This window comes from Tympanuchus pallidicinctus, unplaced genomic scaffold, assembly GCF_026119805.1.
Source record: "Tympanuchus pallidicinctus isolate F22 unplaced genomic scaffold, pur_lepc_1.0 scaffold16, whole genome shotgun sequence".
Taxonomy (NCBI): Eukaryota; Metazoa; Chordata; class Aves; order Galliformes; family Phasianidae; genus Tympanuchus; species Tympanuchus pallidicinctus.
The window spans coordinates 13,011,679-13,031,294 of NW_026294679.1; the positions used below are offsets into that span (position 1 = coordinate 13,011,679).

General features: G+C 57.6%; 2 protein-coding genes across 11 annotated transcripts in view; one reads left to right on the forward strand and one right to left on the reverse strand.

Annotated features, from left to right (window-relative positions):
- LCOR (ligand dependent nuclear receptor corepressor) overlaps positions 1-12,801 on the forward strand; it is a 72,576-nt gene extending 59,775 nt beyond the window's left edge. For 6 of the 8 annotated variants that reach the window (XM_052676671.1, XM_052676673.1, XM_052676676.1 and 3 more), the window contains one exon: positions 4,559-12,801. In XM_052676671.1, coding sequence (XP_052532631.1) covers positions 4,559-9,002 — 4,444 coding nt within the window. In that variant the 3' untranslated portion in view covers positions 9,003-12,801. The remainder of the gene's footprint in view (positions 1-4,558) is intronic. The other 2 variants (XM_052676678.1, XM_052676680.1) reach the window with 2 other exon arrangements.
- A 169-nt stretch (positions 12,802-12,970) lies between these two features.
- The window catches only part of SLIT1 (slit guidance ligand 1), a 31,151-nt gene continuing 24,505 nt past the window's right edge, over positions 12,971-19,616 (reverse strand). The window contains exons 23-38 of one of the 3 annotated variants that reach the window (XR_008205022.1): positions 19,430-19,501; positions 19,169-19,240; positions 18,955-19,026; positions 18,312-18,475; positions 18,039-18,163; positions 17,796-17,893; positions 17,207-17,346; positions 17,035-17,128; positions 16,796-16,933; positions 16,336-16,573; positions 16,132-16,262; positions 15,877-16,031; positions 15,518-15,806; positions 14,834-15,045; positions 13,549-14,762; positions 12,971-13,159 (exon numbers count right to left, since the gene is read on the reverse strand). Coding sequence is in view for 2 of the 3 variants with exons in the window: in XM_052676682.1 (XP_052532642.1) it covers positions 14,515-14,762; positions 14,834-15,045; positions 15,518-15,806; positions 15,877-16,031; positions 16,132-16,262; positions 16,336-16,573; positions 16,796-16,933; positions 17,035-17,128; positions 17,207-17,346; positions 17,796-17,893; positions 18,039-18,163; positions 18,312-18,475; positions 18,955-19,026; positions 19,169-19,240; positions 19,430-19,501 (2,248 nt within the window). In the remaining variant the exon portion in view is untranslated. Of the gene's footprint in view, positions 14,763-14,833; positions 15,046-15,517; positions 15,807-15,876; positions 16,032-16,131; positions 16,263-16,335; positions 16,574-16,795; positions 16,934-17,034; positions 17,129-17,206; positions 17,347-17,795; positions 17,894-18,038; positions 18,164-18,311; positions 18,476-18,954; positions 19,027-19,168; positions 19,241-19,429; positions 19,502-19,616 lie in introns of all 3 variants that reach the window. The other 2 variants (XM_052676682.1, XM_052676681.1) reach the window with 2 other exon arrangements.

Sequence of the window (19,616 nt, forward strand, 5' to 3'; positions counted from 1 at the left end):
AGTCCCCAATAATTAGAAAAATTAACAAGGACAATTCTGGGAAGTCTTTGAAACCTGATGTGTAGAATAGTGTTTCCAACGTGATGAATTTCCCTTGGTTTTAAAGCAATAACTCAATGGCAAGGTTTTTAATTAGTCATTAAATATTGCATTGGGAGTACCACCAGAGGTGCTGAGCTGCTGCGGAATGCGGTCAGATCATTTATGTGGGAGAGGAAGCAATGCAGGAACGCAGGAATGCACCGTGATCAACCCACCTTCCTGAGGCCGTGCGTTTTGTTTAACGTAAAACCAGTGTCGGTGTGTTTGGTTTTTATTTGGCAAGAGGTGGGGAGAAGGTTGTTGTAAGCGTGTAAATGCTTTAAAACCAGAGAGGCACTACTGTGAAGGGTTAAACGGCTGACTCTGTAATGGATGGACGTTGTTTGTCCGTCAGTCGGTATTTGGTGCGACCTGCATGCAGCTGACAAAATCCAGCCAGGCCAACACAACCAGGCTAACCCCATCCATAACTTTTGCTTCCTGCTTTTCAGCTGGGTGCGAGCTGTAAAACCCCCCCGTGCATCACTGCATCACCAAGGATGGTGTAAATTCAGGGGCCTTGAAAGCTCAGCAGCTCTATTTCCGTCATCATTTGGGCTGTGCTTTGCAGCTTTTAGTCTAGAGAAGAAAACTGCTTTTCTCTTGGCTGTTGTGTGGAGCCTCAGCCCTTCTCGTGCTGCTTTCCCGTTTTGACAGTGCAGCAAGAGAGAATGCCTGTAGCACCCACAGAGGTGTGAAGGGACTCATTCATCTGTGTGGGGAGTGTGAGGTGCCAGGCAGATTTCTGAGGATTGAAATAGCGTCATTTAAACCGGTACACCCGATGTCAGCCTTTAATTGGGGCTTGGGAAGACGAGCTGAGGAATGCCTGCAGCATCCCTGCCCATGGCTGCATCCCTGCCCATGGCTGCATCCCTGCCTGCAGGGCTCTGGAGGGGACCAACGTGAGGCAGAGTGGTGGCAGTGGCTCACTGTGCTGCCATGGAGCTCTGGAGGATTCGGCTTCTCCTCAGTCATGATCAGGTGCCATGTTTCCAGTCCCTGCTGGTTTGGGGTGGTGCGAGGCTGGCGCTGCAGAAGAGGGAGGGGAGAGGTCATCTCTTAAAAACACAGAACTGGATTTTATAAGTTTATAGCTATGTTTTGTTTCTTTTACAGAACTATAATCCTTGTGCTTAGAGTGAGGAAGCTGCTGAAAGGAACAGAAGCACTTAGCCTTGAACTTTTGTTCTGCCTCTGCTTCTTGTGCCTCTGAGGCACAAAACGTACCTGTAAACTTATAATCCATCCAGCTGCAGTTCACGGGCTAAAAAAAGAAACCCAAAAAGGGTTTGTGTTCAGTAGTGAGGCACTTGGGGTGGGCAAACCAGAAGGTTGCCGTTGGCAATTGGCAGGTTTTTGGGGGCCAGCATTGCAGATAGGTTAGTGTGAAACAGCTCATTCCTTTCTCCCTCTCTTTCTTCCCCTTCTGCCTTCAAACATACGCTCCTGAGTCACAGGCTGGGTGACTCCAGAGCTTTAAAGGGGAGAGAGAGCACACCACGAGCTGGCTCCGTGGGGTGAGCAGCACACCATGGGATGAAATCCGGAGAGCACATGGCATTTCCCCCACGTAAATCCCATACCAGTGCTGGGGGTGTCCCCAGAATGTAAGCCCCCAGCCCCACCACCATGGCCGTGTGCTCTTTGCTGGCAGCCCTGGGTCCCCCCAGCAGCAGTCAGGGAGGGCTGGCTCTCAGCCCCGCAAACCGCCGGTGCCACAAAGCAAACAAATGTATTGCAACACGCAGCTATGCAAATAGCTTCAGAGCACAGCACGTTTTCCCCAGCGTTAATTGCTACACCACGATGGTTGCGTGGCAACAGCTCTGTGTGTCTCGCTGACAGCTACTGCCCCTTGATTCCTCTGACACCTTCTGTGACAGGCAGAAAGGAAGAGAGGGAGAGGAGAGCTGGGAGGGCAGCGGGGGATCGGGTGGCAGGGTGTTGGTGGGACAGCAGGGTGCCTTCTGCTGGCAGGGGGAGGTGGCAGCCTGGCTGGGGTCTCTGGGTGGGTGAGTGACTCGGCTGGAGGCACAAAGGGTGGGTGTCCCAGGAGCTGCCAGCAAGCTGATCACGGGGCTGGGCTGGAGGCTTCTGCAGGTGTTGGGCAGGATGACATGTTCCTCATAGGCAGCCCAGCTCAGGGAGAGCTGTGCTGGGGGGAGGCTGCAGAGGGCTCCCTGTGTGTCCCCTGAGCCTTACCTGTTCTGTCTCCCAAAGCCACATTCCCAAGCCCCACCCTCTGTGGTTCTTCCATCCCGCTGCACCTCTGTCAGCAGGACGGAGGGGACCATTGGTGTCCGATGCATCCCCCTGGCAGGCACTGCAGGGCTATGCTCAGCCCTCTGATTCTCAGAATAAGGAGGTGCCCATCTAGAGGTAGGCTGAGGAGGGGGCGGATGGGTTCAGAATTAGGAATTGTGGTCCATCTTTGGGTCTCGGTGATGTGAAAGCAGAGAACCCTGCAGTTGTGTGACTATAGGCACAGGTGAATGGTGGCACTGGGGGCGAGATGGGTCTTCTGAGGACAAAGGACATTGAGTCTCAGTGGAGTTATCTCCTTTATCAACCAGGAAAATGATCTATATCTGTTTTTTAAACACTGTGTATGTGTAGGATTAACTCTTTGGAGCACAGTAGGGCATAGAGCGGCAGTGAGAGCCGTGGTGTCTGCCAGACATCAGAGGAAAAGAGGTGAGAGCACGGGGAGATGCACCCGAGGCCCTGGGTGCCAATAGTGCTGGGCAGGACGTGGCACATCCCCATGTCTCTGGGGCCCATGTGCCTGGGCAGAGCCACGAGACCAGCACTGCCCCAGCCTGCTGCAGGACCGGCGGGGGTGCTCCCAGAGCAGGGATGTTGCAGACAACCGGGAGCCCCCTCCCCAGTGAGGGATCTTGGCCCCTCTGCCTGCCTTCCCCTCTCACTACCCACTGCTGCAGGCTCTCCCTTGGCACCACAAGCAGCCTGGTTAAGGACGAAGCGTTCTGCTTGGCCTTCATTTCCCCGTCCCGTGGCATCCCAGTGAGGTGGCGGGGGGAGGCGGAGAGGCTGCAGTGATAAATGCAGGAAGATGGCTGCCACTGCACGGAGCTGGGCTTCCGGGCAGGTAAGGGGAGACCTCTGCCCAAAGGAAGGGGCTGTGCGGGGCCCTCCTCTCCTTCCTGGTGGTAGGAGAAAGGTGTCGCCCCATTGTTACCCGCAGGGCGAAGGGAGGAGCTGAGCCATGCAGGAATCCTCTCTGGGACAACCTTTCCATGCAGGGCTCTGGAAAAGAGCCAGGCTGTACCTGAGCGCTTTCATTTCTGTTCACCCTGGGTAGAACTGGCTGGGGCTGCTGCAGGGTGTTCAGCTGAAGGCAGCGGGCTTGGTGGTGGCCACACAGCGCGCTCTGGGGTGCTGGGGGCGCATTTGCCAAGTGTAACCTGCTCAGCCATTCCAGGAGGTGTTGGGAAAACATTCTCTAAGAAACCGAGCTTGGAATTTAGGCACACTGGGACACGCAGGGTTGGCTATTGGATGCTTGGAGCAGCATTTCTGGGAGAAGTGGCTGAACTCACAGGGCCAGAGTAGCCTGTGGGACGCTTCTACTTGCTGAGTTTGGGAGCAGAGCCTAAGAGCCAGCACTTCCCCAAAAACTTCCTCCGAGTGCCACCCAGCAGTTGGAAGGAATGACTTGTGGCACTTCCCCATGCAGGAGCTGTGAGTCATGCCAGGAGGGGAGCAGGGAGCAGCCTGCCCTCCCGGGGAACAACCCGGGGGTTGCTCCACAGCTCTGCAGCTGTGCTGGTGTGGTCCTGTATGGGGCCAGTACTGAGCCCCCACTGCGGGAGTGATGGGGATGGGGCAGGATCTGTGTGTGCTGCTGCTGGGAGCAGGCATGGTTTTGGCACCACACTCCTGACAAGTTCGTGCAAACACTGCGTAATTATCCCTTAGCCTCCCCACCGATGCATTCTAATTAATTGCTTCTGCTGAGCAGAGAAATGATAATCGCCTTGTTTAAGAGGTAGCTCGTGGCTGCAATCCTGTAGACAATGGTGCCCACCTTCCTGGGTGAGCACTGCAGGTGGGCAGAGTGAATTTACCAAATGGCAGTAAACCAAAGCACAGAGCAAATGGCAGGGCACAGCAGCACGGAAGGCTGTGTGGCCGCAGGCATATCCTGCGTGCTGGGAGCCCTCCAAAATGTGTTTGTGTAGATGTGTGCACTCGCGCTGGTGTGTCCCAGAAGTGTTGGGCCTGTGTGTATCACAAACCTGATTCTGAGAAGTGAAGTGCAGTTATGATGCTCCAGCAGTGTGTGACAAACAAAATGCAGTCCATATCCTGTGCTGGGGGCTGCCTGCCTCATGGCACCAGGGTGTCCAGTGAGTGATGGGTCCAAGTGGGAGGAGAAGGGTGTTCCAGTTCTGCAGCATAAACTTCTGTTCCCAAGACGTGTTACTGACTGCTTTTCTCTTTGTCTCTCTAGTGAGGATGCAGCAGAGGCAGTAGCAATAGACTCTAACAATCAGCCCAAGTCTCCACTGGAAAAGTTTATGGTCAGACTGTGTACACACCACCAGAAGCAGTTCATCCGCGTGCTAAACGACATATACACTGAAGTACAACCGGACTGTGAAGGCCAGCAGTCATCTGAATCCGAAAGCATGGAGACCTCCACTTGTGGCTCTGCCTGTAGCCAGCAAAGCACTGAAAACCAGGATAAGGGTGCTACGTGTACTGACCCAAGGCCCCTTTCTTCCTTGGAGCCCGGACAGCCAGGCACTGACAGCACAGGCCAGCCTGCAGAGCTGAAGCCCGTGGACAGGGCAGAGAGCTCCAGCCCTGCTTTGAGGAGAGACTTCCCTGACCCCCCCAGCACGCGGCTGCGCTCCGCCAGCCCAAAGGACAGCTCTACTCAAGGATACCTCAGCACGTTGAACTCTTCCTCGTTGAATTTCCACCATGCCACAAAAAGCCTGGAGGGGCAAGCTGCTGGCCACGAACAAGATGCCAGCGTCAGAAGGTGTGAGGACAGCAAAGAGCAGGGAGCAGGTAAGGCGCTAGTGGAAGGCTACATCTCTGTCAAAGTGGCCAATGTGAACGGCAGTGAGGAGGGCCTGGACAGCTGTCTGGGCTCCCAGAAGAGCTCTTTCAGGGCTCTGCCGGAGGAACCGTGGGACCCTGGCTTTGCTGTCAGCTCTCCTCGCCGTGCGGACAAAGAGAATGCGTTACAGTGTGGCTCAAAAGCATCTTTGCACCAGGACCTCGATGTGAAAGAACAAGACACAAGACCAAAGCCAGACAACCACCTGCACGCTGTGGCCAAGGGTAAGGTAGGCTGCCACCTGCACCCGGCCGACAAGGGCCCACTGGACAAATCCAAAGAGGGCTGGCTGCCCGCCGGCACCGCACCAACCTCCCAGCGTGCCCCTGCCGGGCACCCCCGTGCCAAGACAGCCTCCCTTCGGCCCTCCCGTAAGAGCAAAAAGGCCTCGGGGCTGCGGATTAATGACTACGACAACCAGTGCGACGTGGTCTACATCAGCCAGCCCATCACTGAGTGCCACTTTGAGAGCCAGCGCGCCGTGTCATCCCGCAGGACAGCACGGAAGAGCACGCGGGGGTATTTCTTCAATGGGGAGTGCTGTGAGCTGCCCACTGTCCGCACGCTGGTGAAAAGCTCGCGGGCAGAAGAGCGGGGCGGCAGCGTGGCGCAGCGGACGCAGGCGCTCGTAAGCACAAAGCCGACTCTGATGCTTTCGGGGGGCAGCTCCACGGGGGCAGGACGGGATGGGGAGAAAAGGGTTTCGCTCCGGCTGCTGGCCAAAGCCATACCAGCCGGCAGAGAGACAAAAGGCAGGGGTGAGCTGGGCTCCCTGCAGCGGGAGCTGCGGGACATGCGGGTGCTGCGGTCACGGGAGGCCTCTGCAGCTGTGCCCCTGTTCTCACTCTCGGCACCGCCCAGCCCTCAGACGGAGGACAGCACGGCTGGCTCTCCACCCCCAGGTTCCCCTTGTAGCCAAGGGGCTGGTGGCTTGGCTGCCTCGGAGGTTGGTGCGGCTCCCTCTGGGGATAGCAGCCCCAAGGACAGTGATGCTGTGCCAGCTGCAGGCTGTGCTGCCCTCCCCGCCTCTGAAGCAGCCATCGGGGAGAAAGGTTCCCCAGATGTGGGTGTGCAAACTACTCCAGACCTCCCCTCCAGCCCAGAGCCAGGGTCCCCCATGCAGCTCTGTCCTGCTTTGGATGCGGCACCTGAGGCTGACACCAGGGACCATGCAGTGATCCCAGGCGCCAGCAGCACAGAGCCCTGTGATGTGCATCCCGCAGAACCCTCTCCACTCTCTCCAGAGCTGCAGGCTCCTGAGCAGCCCCCTGCCACTGACAGCAGGAATTGTCCACCAGAGTCCCCTGCCACCTTGCAGAGCATGGAGGTGAACAAAAGCATTGATACTTTGCCAGATGTCGAACTATCAGTTGTACCAGGTGACACCTCCCTTGAGCAAGAGGAGGCTGCACCAGCCAGCATAGCTCTCCCTGTGGACTCGGAAGGCGAGGCAGAGCAGAACAACAGCCTGGCAGGTGAAAAGGAGCCTGCTGAAGAGGAAACACTGCCTGAACCCGATAGCTTGGAAACAGCAGAGAAAGACTCCATCTCTTCCAAAGACAGCCTAGACAAGAAGCGAAAGAAAGGAAGGAGAGCGCTTGTGGCATCTGACCGGCGTCTCCGAAGCCAGCAATCTCAACCACCTACTGAGGGCAGCACTGAGGACGCTGGTTCTTCCAGCCCCGTGCACCTTCCTGGCCTTCAGATCAAAGCCTCCAAGAGTCCTGGTGCTAAGCGGTTCAAGAAAGAAGGGAACCTGGATGAGACAACACCTGCACACTTCCCAAACGACTGCTTCCATAGTGCACTGCTCCAACACAACGAGGGGCTAAGCACCGGGCAGGCTCCAGAAAGCACTGCTGAGGAGAACGGTGTCACCACCAGGCAGACCTATAAAAGCATCTTAGCAAAAGAAACTGCATCCGAGGGAGAAAATTCTCATAAAGACAACCCCACTGCTACAGGTGGCCAAAGTCAACCAGGTGAGATGCTGGACATGTGTGTGCAGACTGATGCTGAGAAGAAAAGCATCCTCCTCCCAGCAGAAAGCAGTGCGCCTGCAGGCAGTGTGCAAGCAGAGGTGAAGCTGGGCGATGCTTGTGCAAAGGAGGAGAGCTCTGACAGTGCCATAGACACAGGGAAGCTGGAGCACTATGAGCCAGTGTGCAGCCAATCTCTGTGTCCCACCAGCAGAGGTGGAGGAAGCAAGCATCTCCCAGCAAAGGCTGCCAAGCACAAAAAGGTCACCCTGCAGTTTTACAACTTAAGACACACACCTGCAACAGCTGATACTGCAAAAAAGAGCTTGCCAGGGAAGGAGTCTATGCAGGCTGTCCCTAAAGCGAGGGACGAGTGCAGTTCGGGGAATGATGATGCCCTGGCGCTGGAGGATATGGATGCAGAAGACAGCAAGCCAAGGTTCATGGAGTGGTGCGCTGAGGAGGAGAACCAAGAGCTGATTGCTGAGTTCAACGCCCAGTACATGAAGGTGCAGAAAGGCTGGATCCAGCTGGAGAAGGAAGTGCAGCCAGCCCCCAAGGTGAAGAACAAAGCCGACAAGCTGAAGGAGATCTGGAAAAGCAAGAAAAGAACACGGAAAAGCAGAGGGGCACTGGAGGTTCAGAAACTGTCTCCTGTCCAGATGCTGTTCATGAAGGCCTACAAGCTGTCCGACATCTGCCAGTGGTTCCTGGAGACCACCGAGACCCGCTCGCTGGTGATCGTGAAGAAACTCAACACGCGTCTCCCAGGGGAGATCCCCCCCATCAAGGTGCCCATGCAGAAGTACTCCTCCTCTGGCCTCTACCCCAGCTCACTGCAGGCTGAGCGCTTGAAAAAGCACCTGAAGAAATTCGCCGCGACCACACCAGCCCGCAACAACCTGAAAAACCAAAAGCTGTGGGCCAAGATCCGCGAGAATGCCGACAAAGCTGAGGCCGAAGAGGGCAACGTGGCCGGCCAGCCTCCTCCACCTGAAGCCAGCCCCGAGGAGCTGAGCCAGGAGCGGGGTGCACAGCCCACCCTCAGCCTGCCCACCCAGGCCAGCACCCGCATCCTGCGCAAGTACTCCCAGCTGAGGGGCAAGCTGCGGGCCCAGCACCGCGCCACCCGCACCGAGCGGCGCGGCGACGTGCCCAGCGAGCAGCCGGGCCCCGAGGGCAAGGCCAGCCGCAAGAGCCTGTGCATCAACCCGCTCATGTCCCCCAAGCTGGCCCTGCAGATCAAGGCGGATGCCTTCCCCACTAAATCTCCCTCGGCGGATGGAGCGGGGAAAGGGCGGAAAGGGAAGAGTAAAGGCCAGGAGGAGCCCTCGCCCAGGGCTGAGCAGCTCAGCAGGAAGAAGAGGACTCTGAAGGAGAGCGAGGCCACGCAGGAGCGGGCTGCCTCCTCAGGGAAGGACAAGGTGCCGGCCAAGAAGGCTGGGAAAATAAAGCATTCAGAGGCGGGCACCAGGGCCCCCGCCACCCGCAAGCAGGTGGAGAGGAGCAGCAAGCTGGCCAAGAAGGTGTCTTCAAAAGAGAAGAGGGCCCCGAAAAGGCAGCCAGAGAAGGTGCGGCTGCCGGTGCGGAAGGGCAAGGAGAACACCAGCCGCCGTGCCGCACCGCCGCCCGGCCACGAGGAGCTGGGCCCGTCCGCGCGGCACAGACCGCTGGGCGAGTCCTCGACGCGGGCGCAGAAGATGGCCAACAAGAAGGCGGGCGGGGGGAAGGCCCTGCCCAGGGCTGTGAGGAGGGGGCAGGAAGGCAGCAGTTCGCAGGGCAAGAGGAAGCTGCGGGCCAAGGGAGATTGCTCGCACAGCAAGCGCTCGCGGCTGGATGCCAAGTAGCAACGCAGCGGTAGCCATGTACAGAACTCGTGTATAGTAGTAACCCTTACCATGCATTAACTAAAGCTGCTTTTATAAGCTGTAGCAAGCCTTTAAAATCCGCAGTTACAGGATCACGCACGTGATGTTAGGCATCGGAAGCTGTGTCTGAGGCGGAGAAGAGGTCAGCCTGTCTGGCTCTGCTGTTCCGAAGGAAGCGTTTGCAGTTCCGATGGTCCTGGGGCTTTTGAACTCAGAACCAGGCAGTTTTAGTTAAAAGTACAGTGCCTTATTTATCACTTTAAAAATAAAATTAAGAAGCTTGTCTGTGTGATTTGGAGGCTTGCGTTTTATACTTGAGGCACAAGCACTTGTACTGTAGCAGAAAGAAAACCACCTTTGTGCACATGAAGTAGCTTTCGGCAGCCTTTCGGTGCACGCCAGCATTTCCCTTCCCTTCAGCGCCCTTCTGTCTGTCTGTGAGTGGCATTTCAAGCAAACCCAAACCCCTTTGCCATCGGTGAGGGAGACGAAGGTGGATGGGACACGTGTCGGTTCTCCTGCAGCTGCCGGTGGCTCTCCAGGTACCCACACATGGATGTCACCCTGCGGCTCTGCCCCTACCCCTGTCCCTTTGCACGGCTGCAGCTGATTTTCCCTATAGTTTGCATTCACTTTTGTACAAACACGCACCTTGCTGCGTGCAGGAATCCCATTGTGAGCGTCCGGTGCGGGAAGCAGCGAGGCTTTGGTTTGAAAACTTTCCCTCCCCTTTGAATCATGCGAAAGTGAGCTCTTTGAGCAGCAACAAAGTGATTAAATCTAGCCTGTCAGACCCTGTACAGATTAATACAGAGTTATCTATGATTTTAATTTTTACTGCATGTATTAAAGATGTCAAACATTCCATCAGGAAAGATTTAAAGGCATTTCAGGAGAGGCACCGGTGGCAGCCATAGCACTGCTCTGTACCTTCCCCACGGGTCCTCTCTCCGCCTGCGCCTGCCTTTCCCTTCCCTTGGGCTGGGGTAGAAATGCAGGACCCCCTCCCCACATTCTGCATTTAATTTCTCTTTGACTTCTGGGGGCTGTCCCTTGCTGCCCCATGTTGGGATGGCAGCTCCAGATGTTGCTCCCCAGAGTTGTGCTGCAGCCTTAGCATGTGTCGGATGGGATGCTGGGCATCCCGTGGCATGGGAGGAATATGAGTTGTCAGGCTGAAAGCTGAGAGCAGGCCAGATGATGGGGTGCCTGGCAAGGCAGCAGAGTGCTCTTCTGTTTTATTTAACAGTGACAGCTTTGGTCTTCAGAAAGAGCTTTGTCTTTAATGGGTAGAGTGTGGCTGCCACCTGTGGCCGAGTGACTGCAGCCAGCACTTGGGCATGGCCCTGCCCAGGTCAGGGTGGGCACAGCAGTGCTCTATGCGAGTTCTCTGCATCGTAGGTCGGCCAGGAATGCTCTCATCTCCAGAAAACCAGGGCGGCTTCCTGCTGGGCAGCATCTCCAGCTCTGTGCTGCCCCTCAAGAGGTGCCATCTCCTCCTCATCTCCTGTGCGTGTTCTCATGCTGACACCAGTTGTAGCACCTGGATCTTGCAGCCGATGTGACGTGCTTTCACCATGTGCTTTGTGCTTGTGAGTGCTGTGTTTTGGGAAAGGACGGAGGGGCATTTTAATTTGCTGACAAATGAAGGGATCTGCATGTGAGGTGGCCAAGTGGCAGGGTGGCATCGCCACCATTTCTTCATCGGTGCCCAGATTTGATTTTCTTCTCCCTCTCTTCCAGGCAGTGTTGCGTTGCTCTGTTCCCCACTTACTCCCCAATGTCCTCCCTCCAGCCCTAGTGCTGTGCCCCCAGTGCTCCCCAATCACAGCAGTGCCGGCTGCTGCTGCCACCGCCACCCCTTCAGCTTTCCTTGTTGGCTGACTTCTCATCCTACTCTCGGAGTTTTCCTCCACCCCCGCTCCCTGCTCCGTGTATCATAGCGTCCGTTCCGCCCATCCCTTCGCTTGGTGGTTGTGAAATGAATCCATCTGTTCTAAGATGTTCTCAGGAGTTTGTATTAAGATCACCCCTAGGCTTAGCGGAATCACGGTTCTCCCCCTTCCCCCCCCCTCCCCAACCCCCCCCCCCCTGGTTTGAGAGCACTTCCACCGGGCCGCGGGCAGCTGGCGTTTGATTCAGGGCACGTTGGCAGCTGTGGGATGGCCACAGAGGGCACTGTGGTGGCCATTGTGGTGTCACCTGGCCCGCCAGGCCACCTCGCTAGCCAATGTTTTCTAAGTCTGTTTGTAAGAGTACCTAATTTTAAAATGAAATGTGAATATATATTATGTGTAGGTGCCATGTAAGATAGTGTTGTGCTAGGCGGCAGGATGCTAACCTACTTTTTAAGCTTTTGGGGCAGGTAAAGACATTTTTTTTCTCTCTCTCTCAATTCTCACGGATTTAATATTGTAAATAGTCGGGTTTTTTATATTTATTTTGTGGGCTTTCTGTAGGTTCTTGTTCCGACTGGCTGTCACTGTGGCTGCCTGATGGCGCAGGGGGACAGGGCAGCTGCGGGGTCCCGTCCCATCGGTGTCCAAGCATTAACTCTTCATCTCATTTCTGATGATGTCAGAGGGTGAGCGGGAGCTGGGAGGGAGTGGGGGTCTCCATGGTGGGGGCACTGCCAGCAATAAGATTTTAGTAATAATGTCTTCTTGGGTGACGGGGGCTCAGCCCAGTGCGAGGTGTGGGTCTTGAGGAGCTGCCCCAGGGCTGTTCCAAGCGGCTGCTCTGACCCCAAGGTGCCCGCGAAGCAAGGCAGAAGGGCAGCTGTCCGCAGCCAAGTTGGCCCCATAAGGTCACTGCCTCTTTGCTTGCCCTTCTGCCATGTTTATTGGAGGGTTTGAGGTCGGTTGCCTGTTTGTGTGTGTTTTTCCTACGTGTGTGTGGCTTTTTTCTGGCTGTTTTTAACCCCGTTTTGCTGCACCCATCCCATAATGGGATCAGCCCTGCTGTTTGGTGACAAGTCCCTCATTTCAGAGCATGGGATGGGAGTGAGACAAAGGGGCTCACGAGAGCCCTTCGCCTTTGGAACTGTAGTGTGAAAAAAAAGAAAGGAAAAAAAAAAAAAGAAAGAAAAGCACCAACCCAACCAACCCAATATGTTTCTTTTCGTTCTTTCCAAGATGCTCATCGTTTGAATCTTAGATCCGCCCCGATAGCAAATGCTTTCCCTTCCTCTGTGTCCACTTCCCTGGAAGGAGTTTAGTCGCTCTGTTCGTTTCTCTAGGATGAACTTTAGACACTGATCCGAACGGCCCTCCTGTCGGTACTGTATGTCAGAGCCTGACCAATGTGAAATGTCAGAACGGTGTGCAGGGAGCGCGGCCGCTCGCTCGGCTCCGTGCTGGGGGAAAGCAAAACGTCTGCTGTGAATCCTCGGTCGGAAAGGTGCAGAGGGGTTTCCATTAGATGATGTTTACATACCTCACCTGACGAACCTTTGAACGTGTATATAAAAAATGAAATAAAGTTATATTAAGTTGCTTTAAATCGATATGTATAGCTATAAGAGCTGGGTCATTTGAACTTTGGCTGTGTATCGACTCTCTCAATGTTGACATTTTGTGAACTCTGTGCTCCTGTCGTTTAGACTCTCAAGGAAGCTGTGTTCTTGTTCCAGGTAAAGCTCCCTGACTCAGATCTGAGCTCCTCACGGACTCCCACCGCCTTGTTTTCTTTTCTCCCTCTGTTGTTGATATTCACCCGATGATGAGCTTTCTAAAGGTCCGTATTTTATTGCAGCTTATTAAACGTTTCTTTGATATCAGAGCCGCTTTGCTGTGATAAATTGGGGGAGGGTGGGGGCGTGGATGGCACACGCGGGCCACAGTGATGGGGCACAACCTCCCCCCAGCAGCACTGAGTCCCCCCATTGCCCACGCCATCCCCACCCTGTGCCCCCTCCGCATGTCCCCATAAAGACAATGCCGGGTCTCTGAATGAATCAATGTCATGTTTACGTGGAGGACAACATAGACAATACCGAACATCTCCTAAAACAACACAGCCTCTGCCGGCGGAGGGTGCCCTCCCCAGCCCAGCGCAAACCGGCGGCTGCAACAGTGACACACACACACACCGCGCGGGCCGGACAAAGCCACCGTCATGTTCCTGCCCAGTAGCATCTGTAAACGAAAAGAAAACAGCGTTTGTTGACCCCGAACATAGAAAAATACTATAACAAAATGAAATACAAATATATATTAGAATCTGTAAGTATTCTGTATAAAGAGATACTTTAGCGGTTAGCTTACAGCAAGAACAGAAACACAACACAACTGAGCCCCGGCCGGGGGCTGAAGGAGAGCATCCCGCCGTGCCGTGCAGCACAGGGTGCTGGTGGCAGAGATGTCCCCATGACGGTGGCGTGTCCTGGGTGCGTGGGGACAGCGATGGCACCCACCAGCGGGCTGCACCCAGCGGGACGCAGCAAAGCTGTGGTGTGATGTGATGGGAGAGCTGCAGCCACAGCCCTGGTGGTGACACGGTGATTTGCCCCAGGTTGGCCCATCACCCTTGGTCCTGGGTTGCCAATGGCCAGCACAAGGCGTGGTGCCCCTGCTGCCTTACCAGCATGTCCCCCGGCACAGCGGTGTGGCGAGGCTGCAGCCCGACAGCTCGGAGCTGCTGGGACCTGTGCTGGACGCTGTGTTGCCTCCGGGATCTCCAGCTTCAGCTGCCTCAGCATCCACAGGGCTGACAACATCACAGACCTGTGCCCCAGCAGCCATCTAAGGGACATCCTCTGGGAGGTTCCAGCACAACCACCCCCTCCACACAGCCCAGCAGGGAGAGGGGCCCCATCCCTGCGCGCAGGGCAGGGCTGGCTCTGCATGGTGAGGCCGCTCCTGGCTCCATCCTGCTTGACCCAACGTGTCCACAGTGCCGCTGAGCTGGCACCGTACACTGGCCACAGGGGCTGCTGCAGCAGGGCCAGGGCCATTTGGGAAGGGGGACTTAGGGGTGCTGGGAACTAGGGGTGCCAGCATGGAGCTCAGCACCCCTGGCAGCCGTGGCACACAAAGCACTACAGTGCCAGATGCAGCACAGGGTGTTGGGAAGGTCCCAGCTGGATGTGGGGCTGCTTGGGGGACACACAGAGAGGGCATGTGTTCCCCTCAGCGATGAAGAAGGCAGAGATGAAGAGAGAGCAGGCGGAGGGGCAGAGCAGCTCCCACATGAGACACACTTGTGTAGCTGCAAGTTCTTAAAAAAATCCTCTATCTACACACTTGTTTTGTGGGTTTTTTTTTTCCTTTTTTTTTTTCTTTTTTTTCTTTTTTTTTTTTCTTTTGTTTTCCATCCCTCTAGATGCAACACATCTATCCTCCTCCAGCCCCGACGGGCTCCTCCGAGTGGCGGGAACTGCGCTGGGCTTTGGCAACATCCCGGCCCCTGGCTGCAGGGCAGAGCGAGCTCCCGGTGCCGGCGGCTCCTCACTGCCCCCCCGCTGTCCGCAGCAGCCCCCGCACCCCGGCGCTCAGAGGCACGGGCTGCAGCCGCACTTGCTGGGCTTCTCCACCTCCTCCACGAAGGTCGCGCCGTTGCTGCACTCGAAGGCGTATTTCCTGCGCCGCGGCCGCAGCCCGATGCAGCAGCCGGCGTCGGTGTCACCGCCGCACGTTCCCCGGCACTGCACGGAGGGCACCGGCCGCGTGGTCTGGCAGATGGCGTAGCCCCTCTGCACCTGGTGGTAGTCCCGCACCGGCTCCCCGCGGCACTCGGGCTCTGTGGTCAGCGAGGATCAGAGTGCGGTCGTCCCAGCGCTGCTGCCCCGAACCCACCGCCCTGCTGCCTACCTTGGTCGCAGAGGGCGCCGCTGTAGCCGCTGTGACACTCGCATACGGGCTGGCCGCTCGGGGTGAGGCGGCAGCGGCCGTGGTGGCAGAGCAGGAGACGGCAGGGGTCGGGCGGTGTGCTGGGCTGGTTGCACAGGGCACCCTGGTAGCCCTGGTGGCACTGGCAGCTGTAGGAGAGGGCGTCGAGGGGCAGGCAGAGCCCGTGCACACACCTGTGGGCAGCCACGGCCATCAGGTGTCTGACATAGGACATAGCAGTGCCTGCACTGTGGTGTACCAGCACCAGCTGCTATGGCATGACACGTGTAGGTGAGGCACAGCGTGGCTAAGGCATGGCATAGGTAGGGCACGGGTATGGCACATCACACCATGACATGGGTAGGCGCAGCACGGCATAGGTCGGGCACAGTCACTGCATCCACAGCAGTGATGTGGCTCCAGCACAGTGCGGCACCAGTACAACACAGCGTAGCAATGAGCCACAGATTCATAGAACCACTAAGGTTGCAAAAGACCTCAAAGTCCAACTATTAGCAAATCCACTAACCACAACCCTCAGCGCCACAAAGTGAGCTGTGAATGGGGCAGGTGAGCCACTATGGGGCACCAAACGGGACAGAGCCACTGCAATGGGGCACAGCCCTTGCTATGGGTCAGCAGACAGAGAGGGGAGGGGGCACTCACTTGTGTCCCTGGCAGGGGCCACCACGGGGTTGGTCACAGTGAGGCCCATCCCAGCCAGGCTCGCAATGGCAGACGGGTCCCTGGGCGCCAGTGGGCTGGCAGATGCCGTGCAGGCAGTACAGCTTGCGGCAGGGCTCGCAGCCAGGCACCACACCGGGCGTCATCCGCGTCTTGGTGAAATCCTGCAACTCGTTGTTGATGTAGAGGTTGCGGATGCAGCCATGGAAGCTGGTGCCGTTGAGGAGCTGCCAGAGGCGGAAGGCGGCTGAGTTGACGTCCACCGGCATCCCTGGGGAGAGCGGGGCCGTCAGCACACACCCGGCCGACCCTGTACCCCCAGTGCCCCACAGGCCCCATACCGCCGACATAGAGCGGGGCCTCGCTGTTCAGCGTGTAGTGCTTGCCCGAGTTGTCCATGGTCATGGGGCTGCCACCATCAATGGAGAGGTTCACCATCTGGTCGAAGGTCACCAGCTCCACGGTGTGGAACTGCCCATCATTGATGGTCTCGGCACTGGTGGGGAGGGCTGTGTCACCAGGTGCGCTCCGTCCCACACCAAATCTCCATGCCCATGCAATGGGGTCAGGGCACAGGGCGTGGGGCCCCATGGTACCTGTATATGGCTGAGCTGGGGTGAGTGCCGGGGTCATAACTGACCCTGACATGGCCCTGGTACAGCTCTACAGCCATGTGATCGCTGTCACCGTTGTACAGCAGGATGCCGTTGTCCTCAGCCGTGGAGACCTGGAGGTGGGAGAGGTGAGACCCCCCACCCGGTGGCCACCCCCCATCACCCTGCATCGCCCTGCGTCCTCACCTGCAGGGTGATGTTGGCCCGGGGCCAGTCCTGCAGGTCAGTGAACTGCAGGTATGTGTCACGGTCCACGAAGTTGACGCTCAGCAGCTTCTCACACTTGGGGCCACCGAAGCCAGGCAGGCACTGGCAGAGGGCACGGGAGCCCCGCTCCACGCAGGCCGCCCCGTTCTGGCACTCGGCACGCTCGCAGAGCCCAGGCTGCCCGGTGGCGCGGGGCGGCATCTCGCACAGCTGTCCACTGCGGGGCCAAGGGCGTGCTGGGCATGGGGCCGGGGCAGGCCCCTCCCCACCACCCAAAGCACCCACCCACTTTGGGGTCCCCACCAGCAGCAGCACCAGATGGAAGCATGGATGCTGAACCCCGCGTGTCCCTTCTGGGGTCCACAATAGGATATGTGGTGGCCAGGATCACCTCCTGCGGGATGACACCTGACCGGCCCGTTAGCACCCCCGGCAGTACCTGTAACCCTCGGTGCAGAGGCAGGAGTAGCCATTCACCTCGTCCACGCAGCGAGCGTTGTTCTGGCACCGGTGGTCCTGGCAGTCATCGAAGTCCTCGCTGCAGTTGGTCCCCACGTAGCCGGGTGCACACTCACACCTGGGACAGCATGGGGGGGTTACAGACCCCGCTGTGCCTTCCACACTGCCTCCCAGCTGCCTTCAGCCTCCTGAAAGCAAGACCCAGGTGCTCGGGCTCACCTAGGCCCCTGGCTGGTGGGGATGCATGTGGAGTCGTGCTGGCACGGGCTGAGCTCGGCCGAGCAGAAATCTGGTGGCTGCTCACAGAAATCTCCTGTGGGGCAGAAGAAGGGGTACCAGATGGTACCTATCACATACCGCAGTGGGATGGCAGTACCCTTGCTCCATGTACCTGTGTAGTGAGCAGGGCACAGGCAGGTGTAGTTGGTGGCACCAGACACACAGGAGCCCCCATTCTCACAGCTGTGTTCCTTGCAGGGGTCACTGGCGGTGCGGCAGTTCGGGCCCTCGAAGCCTGCTGCACACAGGCACCTGTTCCAGGGTAGGAAACACCGTGTTGGGGTGATCTCCCCAAAACACGGGCAGAGGACCGTGGTAGAGCCTGCTCCCAATAGAGCGCTGAGGAGCACAGCCTCGTGTGCCCCTACCTGAGAGCCCAGGACTAGTGGAGGATGCTGAGGACACTCAGTTGCCAAGACAACGGGCTGAGAGAGGCCATTTAGTGCAGAAGGATGAGCAGCCTTCCTCCACCCACAGCCCCACCATTATTTCCAGCTGCTAATTGCACCCCACTTCCCAGAAATGCCTGAAATGTTCAGGGTAGGCAGGGTTGCATGGGGGCATGGCTGCATTCTGTGCTGGCTCTCAGTGCCACAGTCGTGAGGGCACAGACGGATATCCCAGGTGAAGAAGACCCCAAATCCCTATAAGATGCTGCCATCCCAATGCCCAAATTCCATCGGTCTCCACAAACTGCTGACCTGAAACTGTCCCTGTCCCCATCCTGGGGCTGGCAGGTGCCCCCGTTGGCACAGGGGTTTTGAGAGCAGCCATCCAACACCACCTCGCAGTCCCTGCCCTGGGGACGGAAGGAGACATGGCAGGAAGGGGTACCGTGCCTTATTTCCCATTCCCCATCCCTCCCCCAGGTGCTGTGGGCAGGCAGAGCCTTGCACCATGCCTCTGCACCGTGCACCCTGGGTCGGGAGACCCATTGCCACTACCTTGTATCCAGCGGGGCAGGCACAGCGGTAGGAGCCAAGGGGGTCATTGTGGCAGGTGCCCTGGTTGAGGCAGGGGCTGGAGAGGCAGGGGTTGCACTTGGCCTGGACACTCAGGGCTGGGGGCCCTGCGGGGAAGGGTAGAAGGAAGGAAGGGGCAGTGTGGCTGTAAGCACTGGGGGGCAGCGGTGAGCAACGGGGCCATGTGGAGCATCACCCTGCTGTACATGGAGCGGGAGGCAAGGACAGACATATGGATAGATGGACAGCACTCACCTTGGCACTCAAACTTCTTGGCGGGGGTGGTGAGCAGCAGCTTGCCCTCCATGTCGGGGGGGCCAGCGCAGCGGGCAATGCCCGGCTCCTTGTAGCCTGTCTTCACCCAGCTGGAGAGCCAGCGCAGGTTGCAGCTGCAGTACAGTGGATTGGCCCCGATGGCTCTGCAGGGCAAAAGTGAGGGCACTGAGAACTTTGGTACTCCCCCTTCTGCCTGTGTCCCAATCCTAAAGCATCCCAAGCCCCATCCCGCTGCGATGGTGGCAGACGGGAGTGGGGAGGGCAGGGCTGTGAACGGGCACTTGAATCACAGAATCGTGAATCACAGAATCGTAGGGGTTGGAAGGGACCTCCAGAGATCATCGAGTCCAACCCCCTTGAGGTCGGGATGGGTGTGCACCACGTTCAGTCTCCTGTAGGAGAAGCTCGAGGAGGCAGCAGCGGCACGAGCCGGCAGTGCTGGGCTCTGCAGGGCTCTCACTGCTGACAGATGGAGGAGTACTAATCCTGCAGCTCGCAACAAAGGGCAGGGGTGGTGGGGATGTGGGAGGCAGGAGCAACAACCGGGCAGGTGTCAGGAGCAGGAAGGGGAGCAAGTCTAGAGAAACCCATGGGGTCTTGAGGTCCCCAGCCCTGAACTCACAGGTGGGACAGTGAGGTGACATCCGCGAAGATGCCCTCGGGGAGGGTGGAGATGTCATTACCATGGAGAGACCTGTGGAGGACAGTGAGCCCCATGATCCCAGTGGCTCCAGGACAGCAAGGGCAGCCCTGGGCTGTGCCCAGCCAGCCAGTGAGGCCAGAGCCCACTGAAGTGTCACTGCTGCCCATGGTGCACAGGGGACACGGACACTCACAGCAGCCGCAGGGAGCGGAGGCCCTCAAAGGCCAGTGGAGGGATGCACTGCAGGGAGTTGTAGCTGAGGATCCTGTGCAAGGAAAAGAGGCAACACAGAGAGGCCACCCCAAGCTGCACGCTGCCCCCCCCCACCCATGTCCTACCCCCTCATCAGCTCAGGGCACAGCTTCACTCAGGTGGAAGGTCCCCTGGTCTTTGGGGTCCCCTAGGAACACCCTCTCTCAGACAGGGCAGCCTGCAGCCCAGTGCCCGCACTTACAGGGTGGTGAGCTGGCTCATGTTGGTGAAGGAGGAGTTGCTCAGTGAGCTGATCTTGTTGTTGCTCAGATCACTGCAAAACACAGACCCAGCAGCTGTGGCCTCTCCGGTCCCTTCTCGCTGCACTTCCAGTGGGGCACAGGGACACACTGCCAGCCAGCCATGATCCCACACAAAGGGATCTGCAG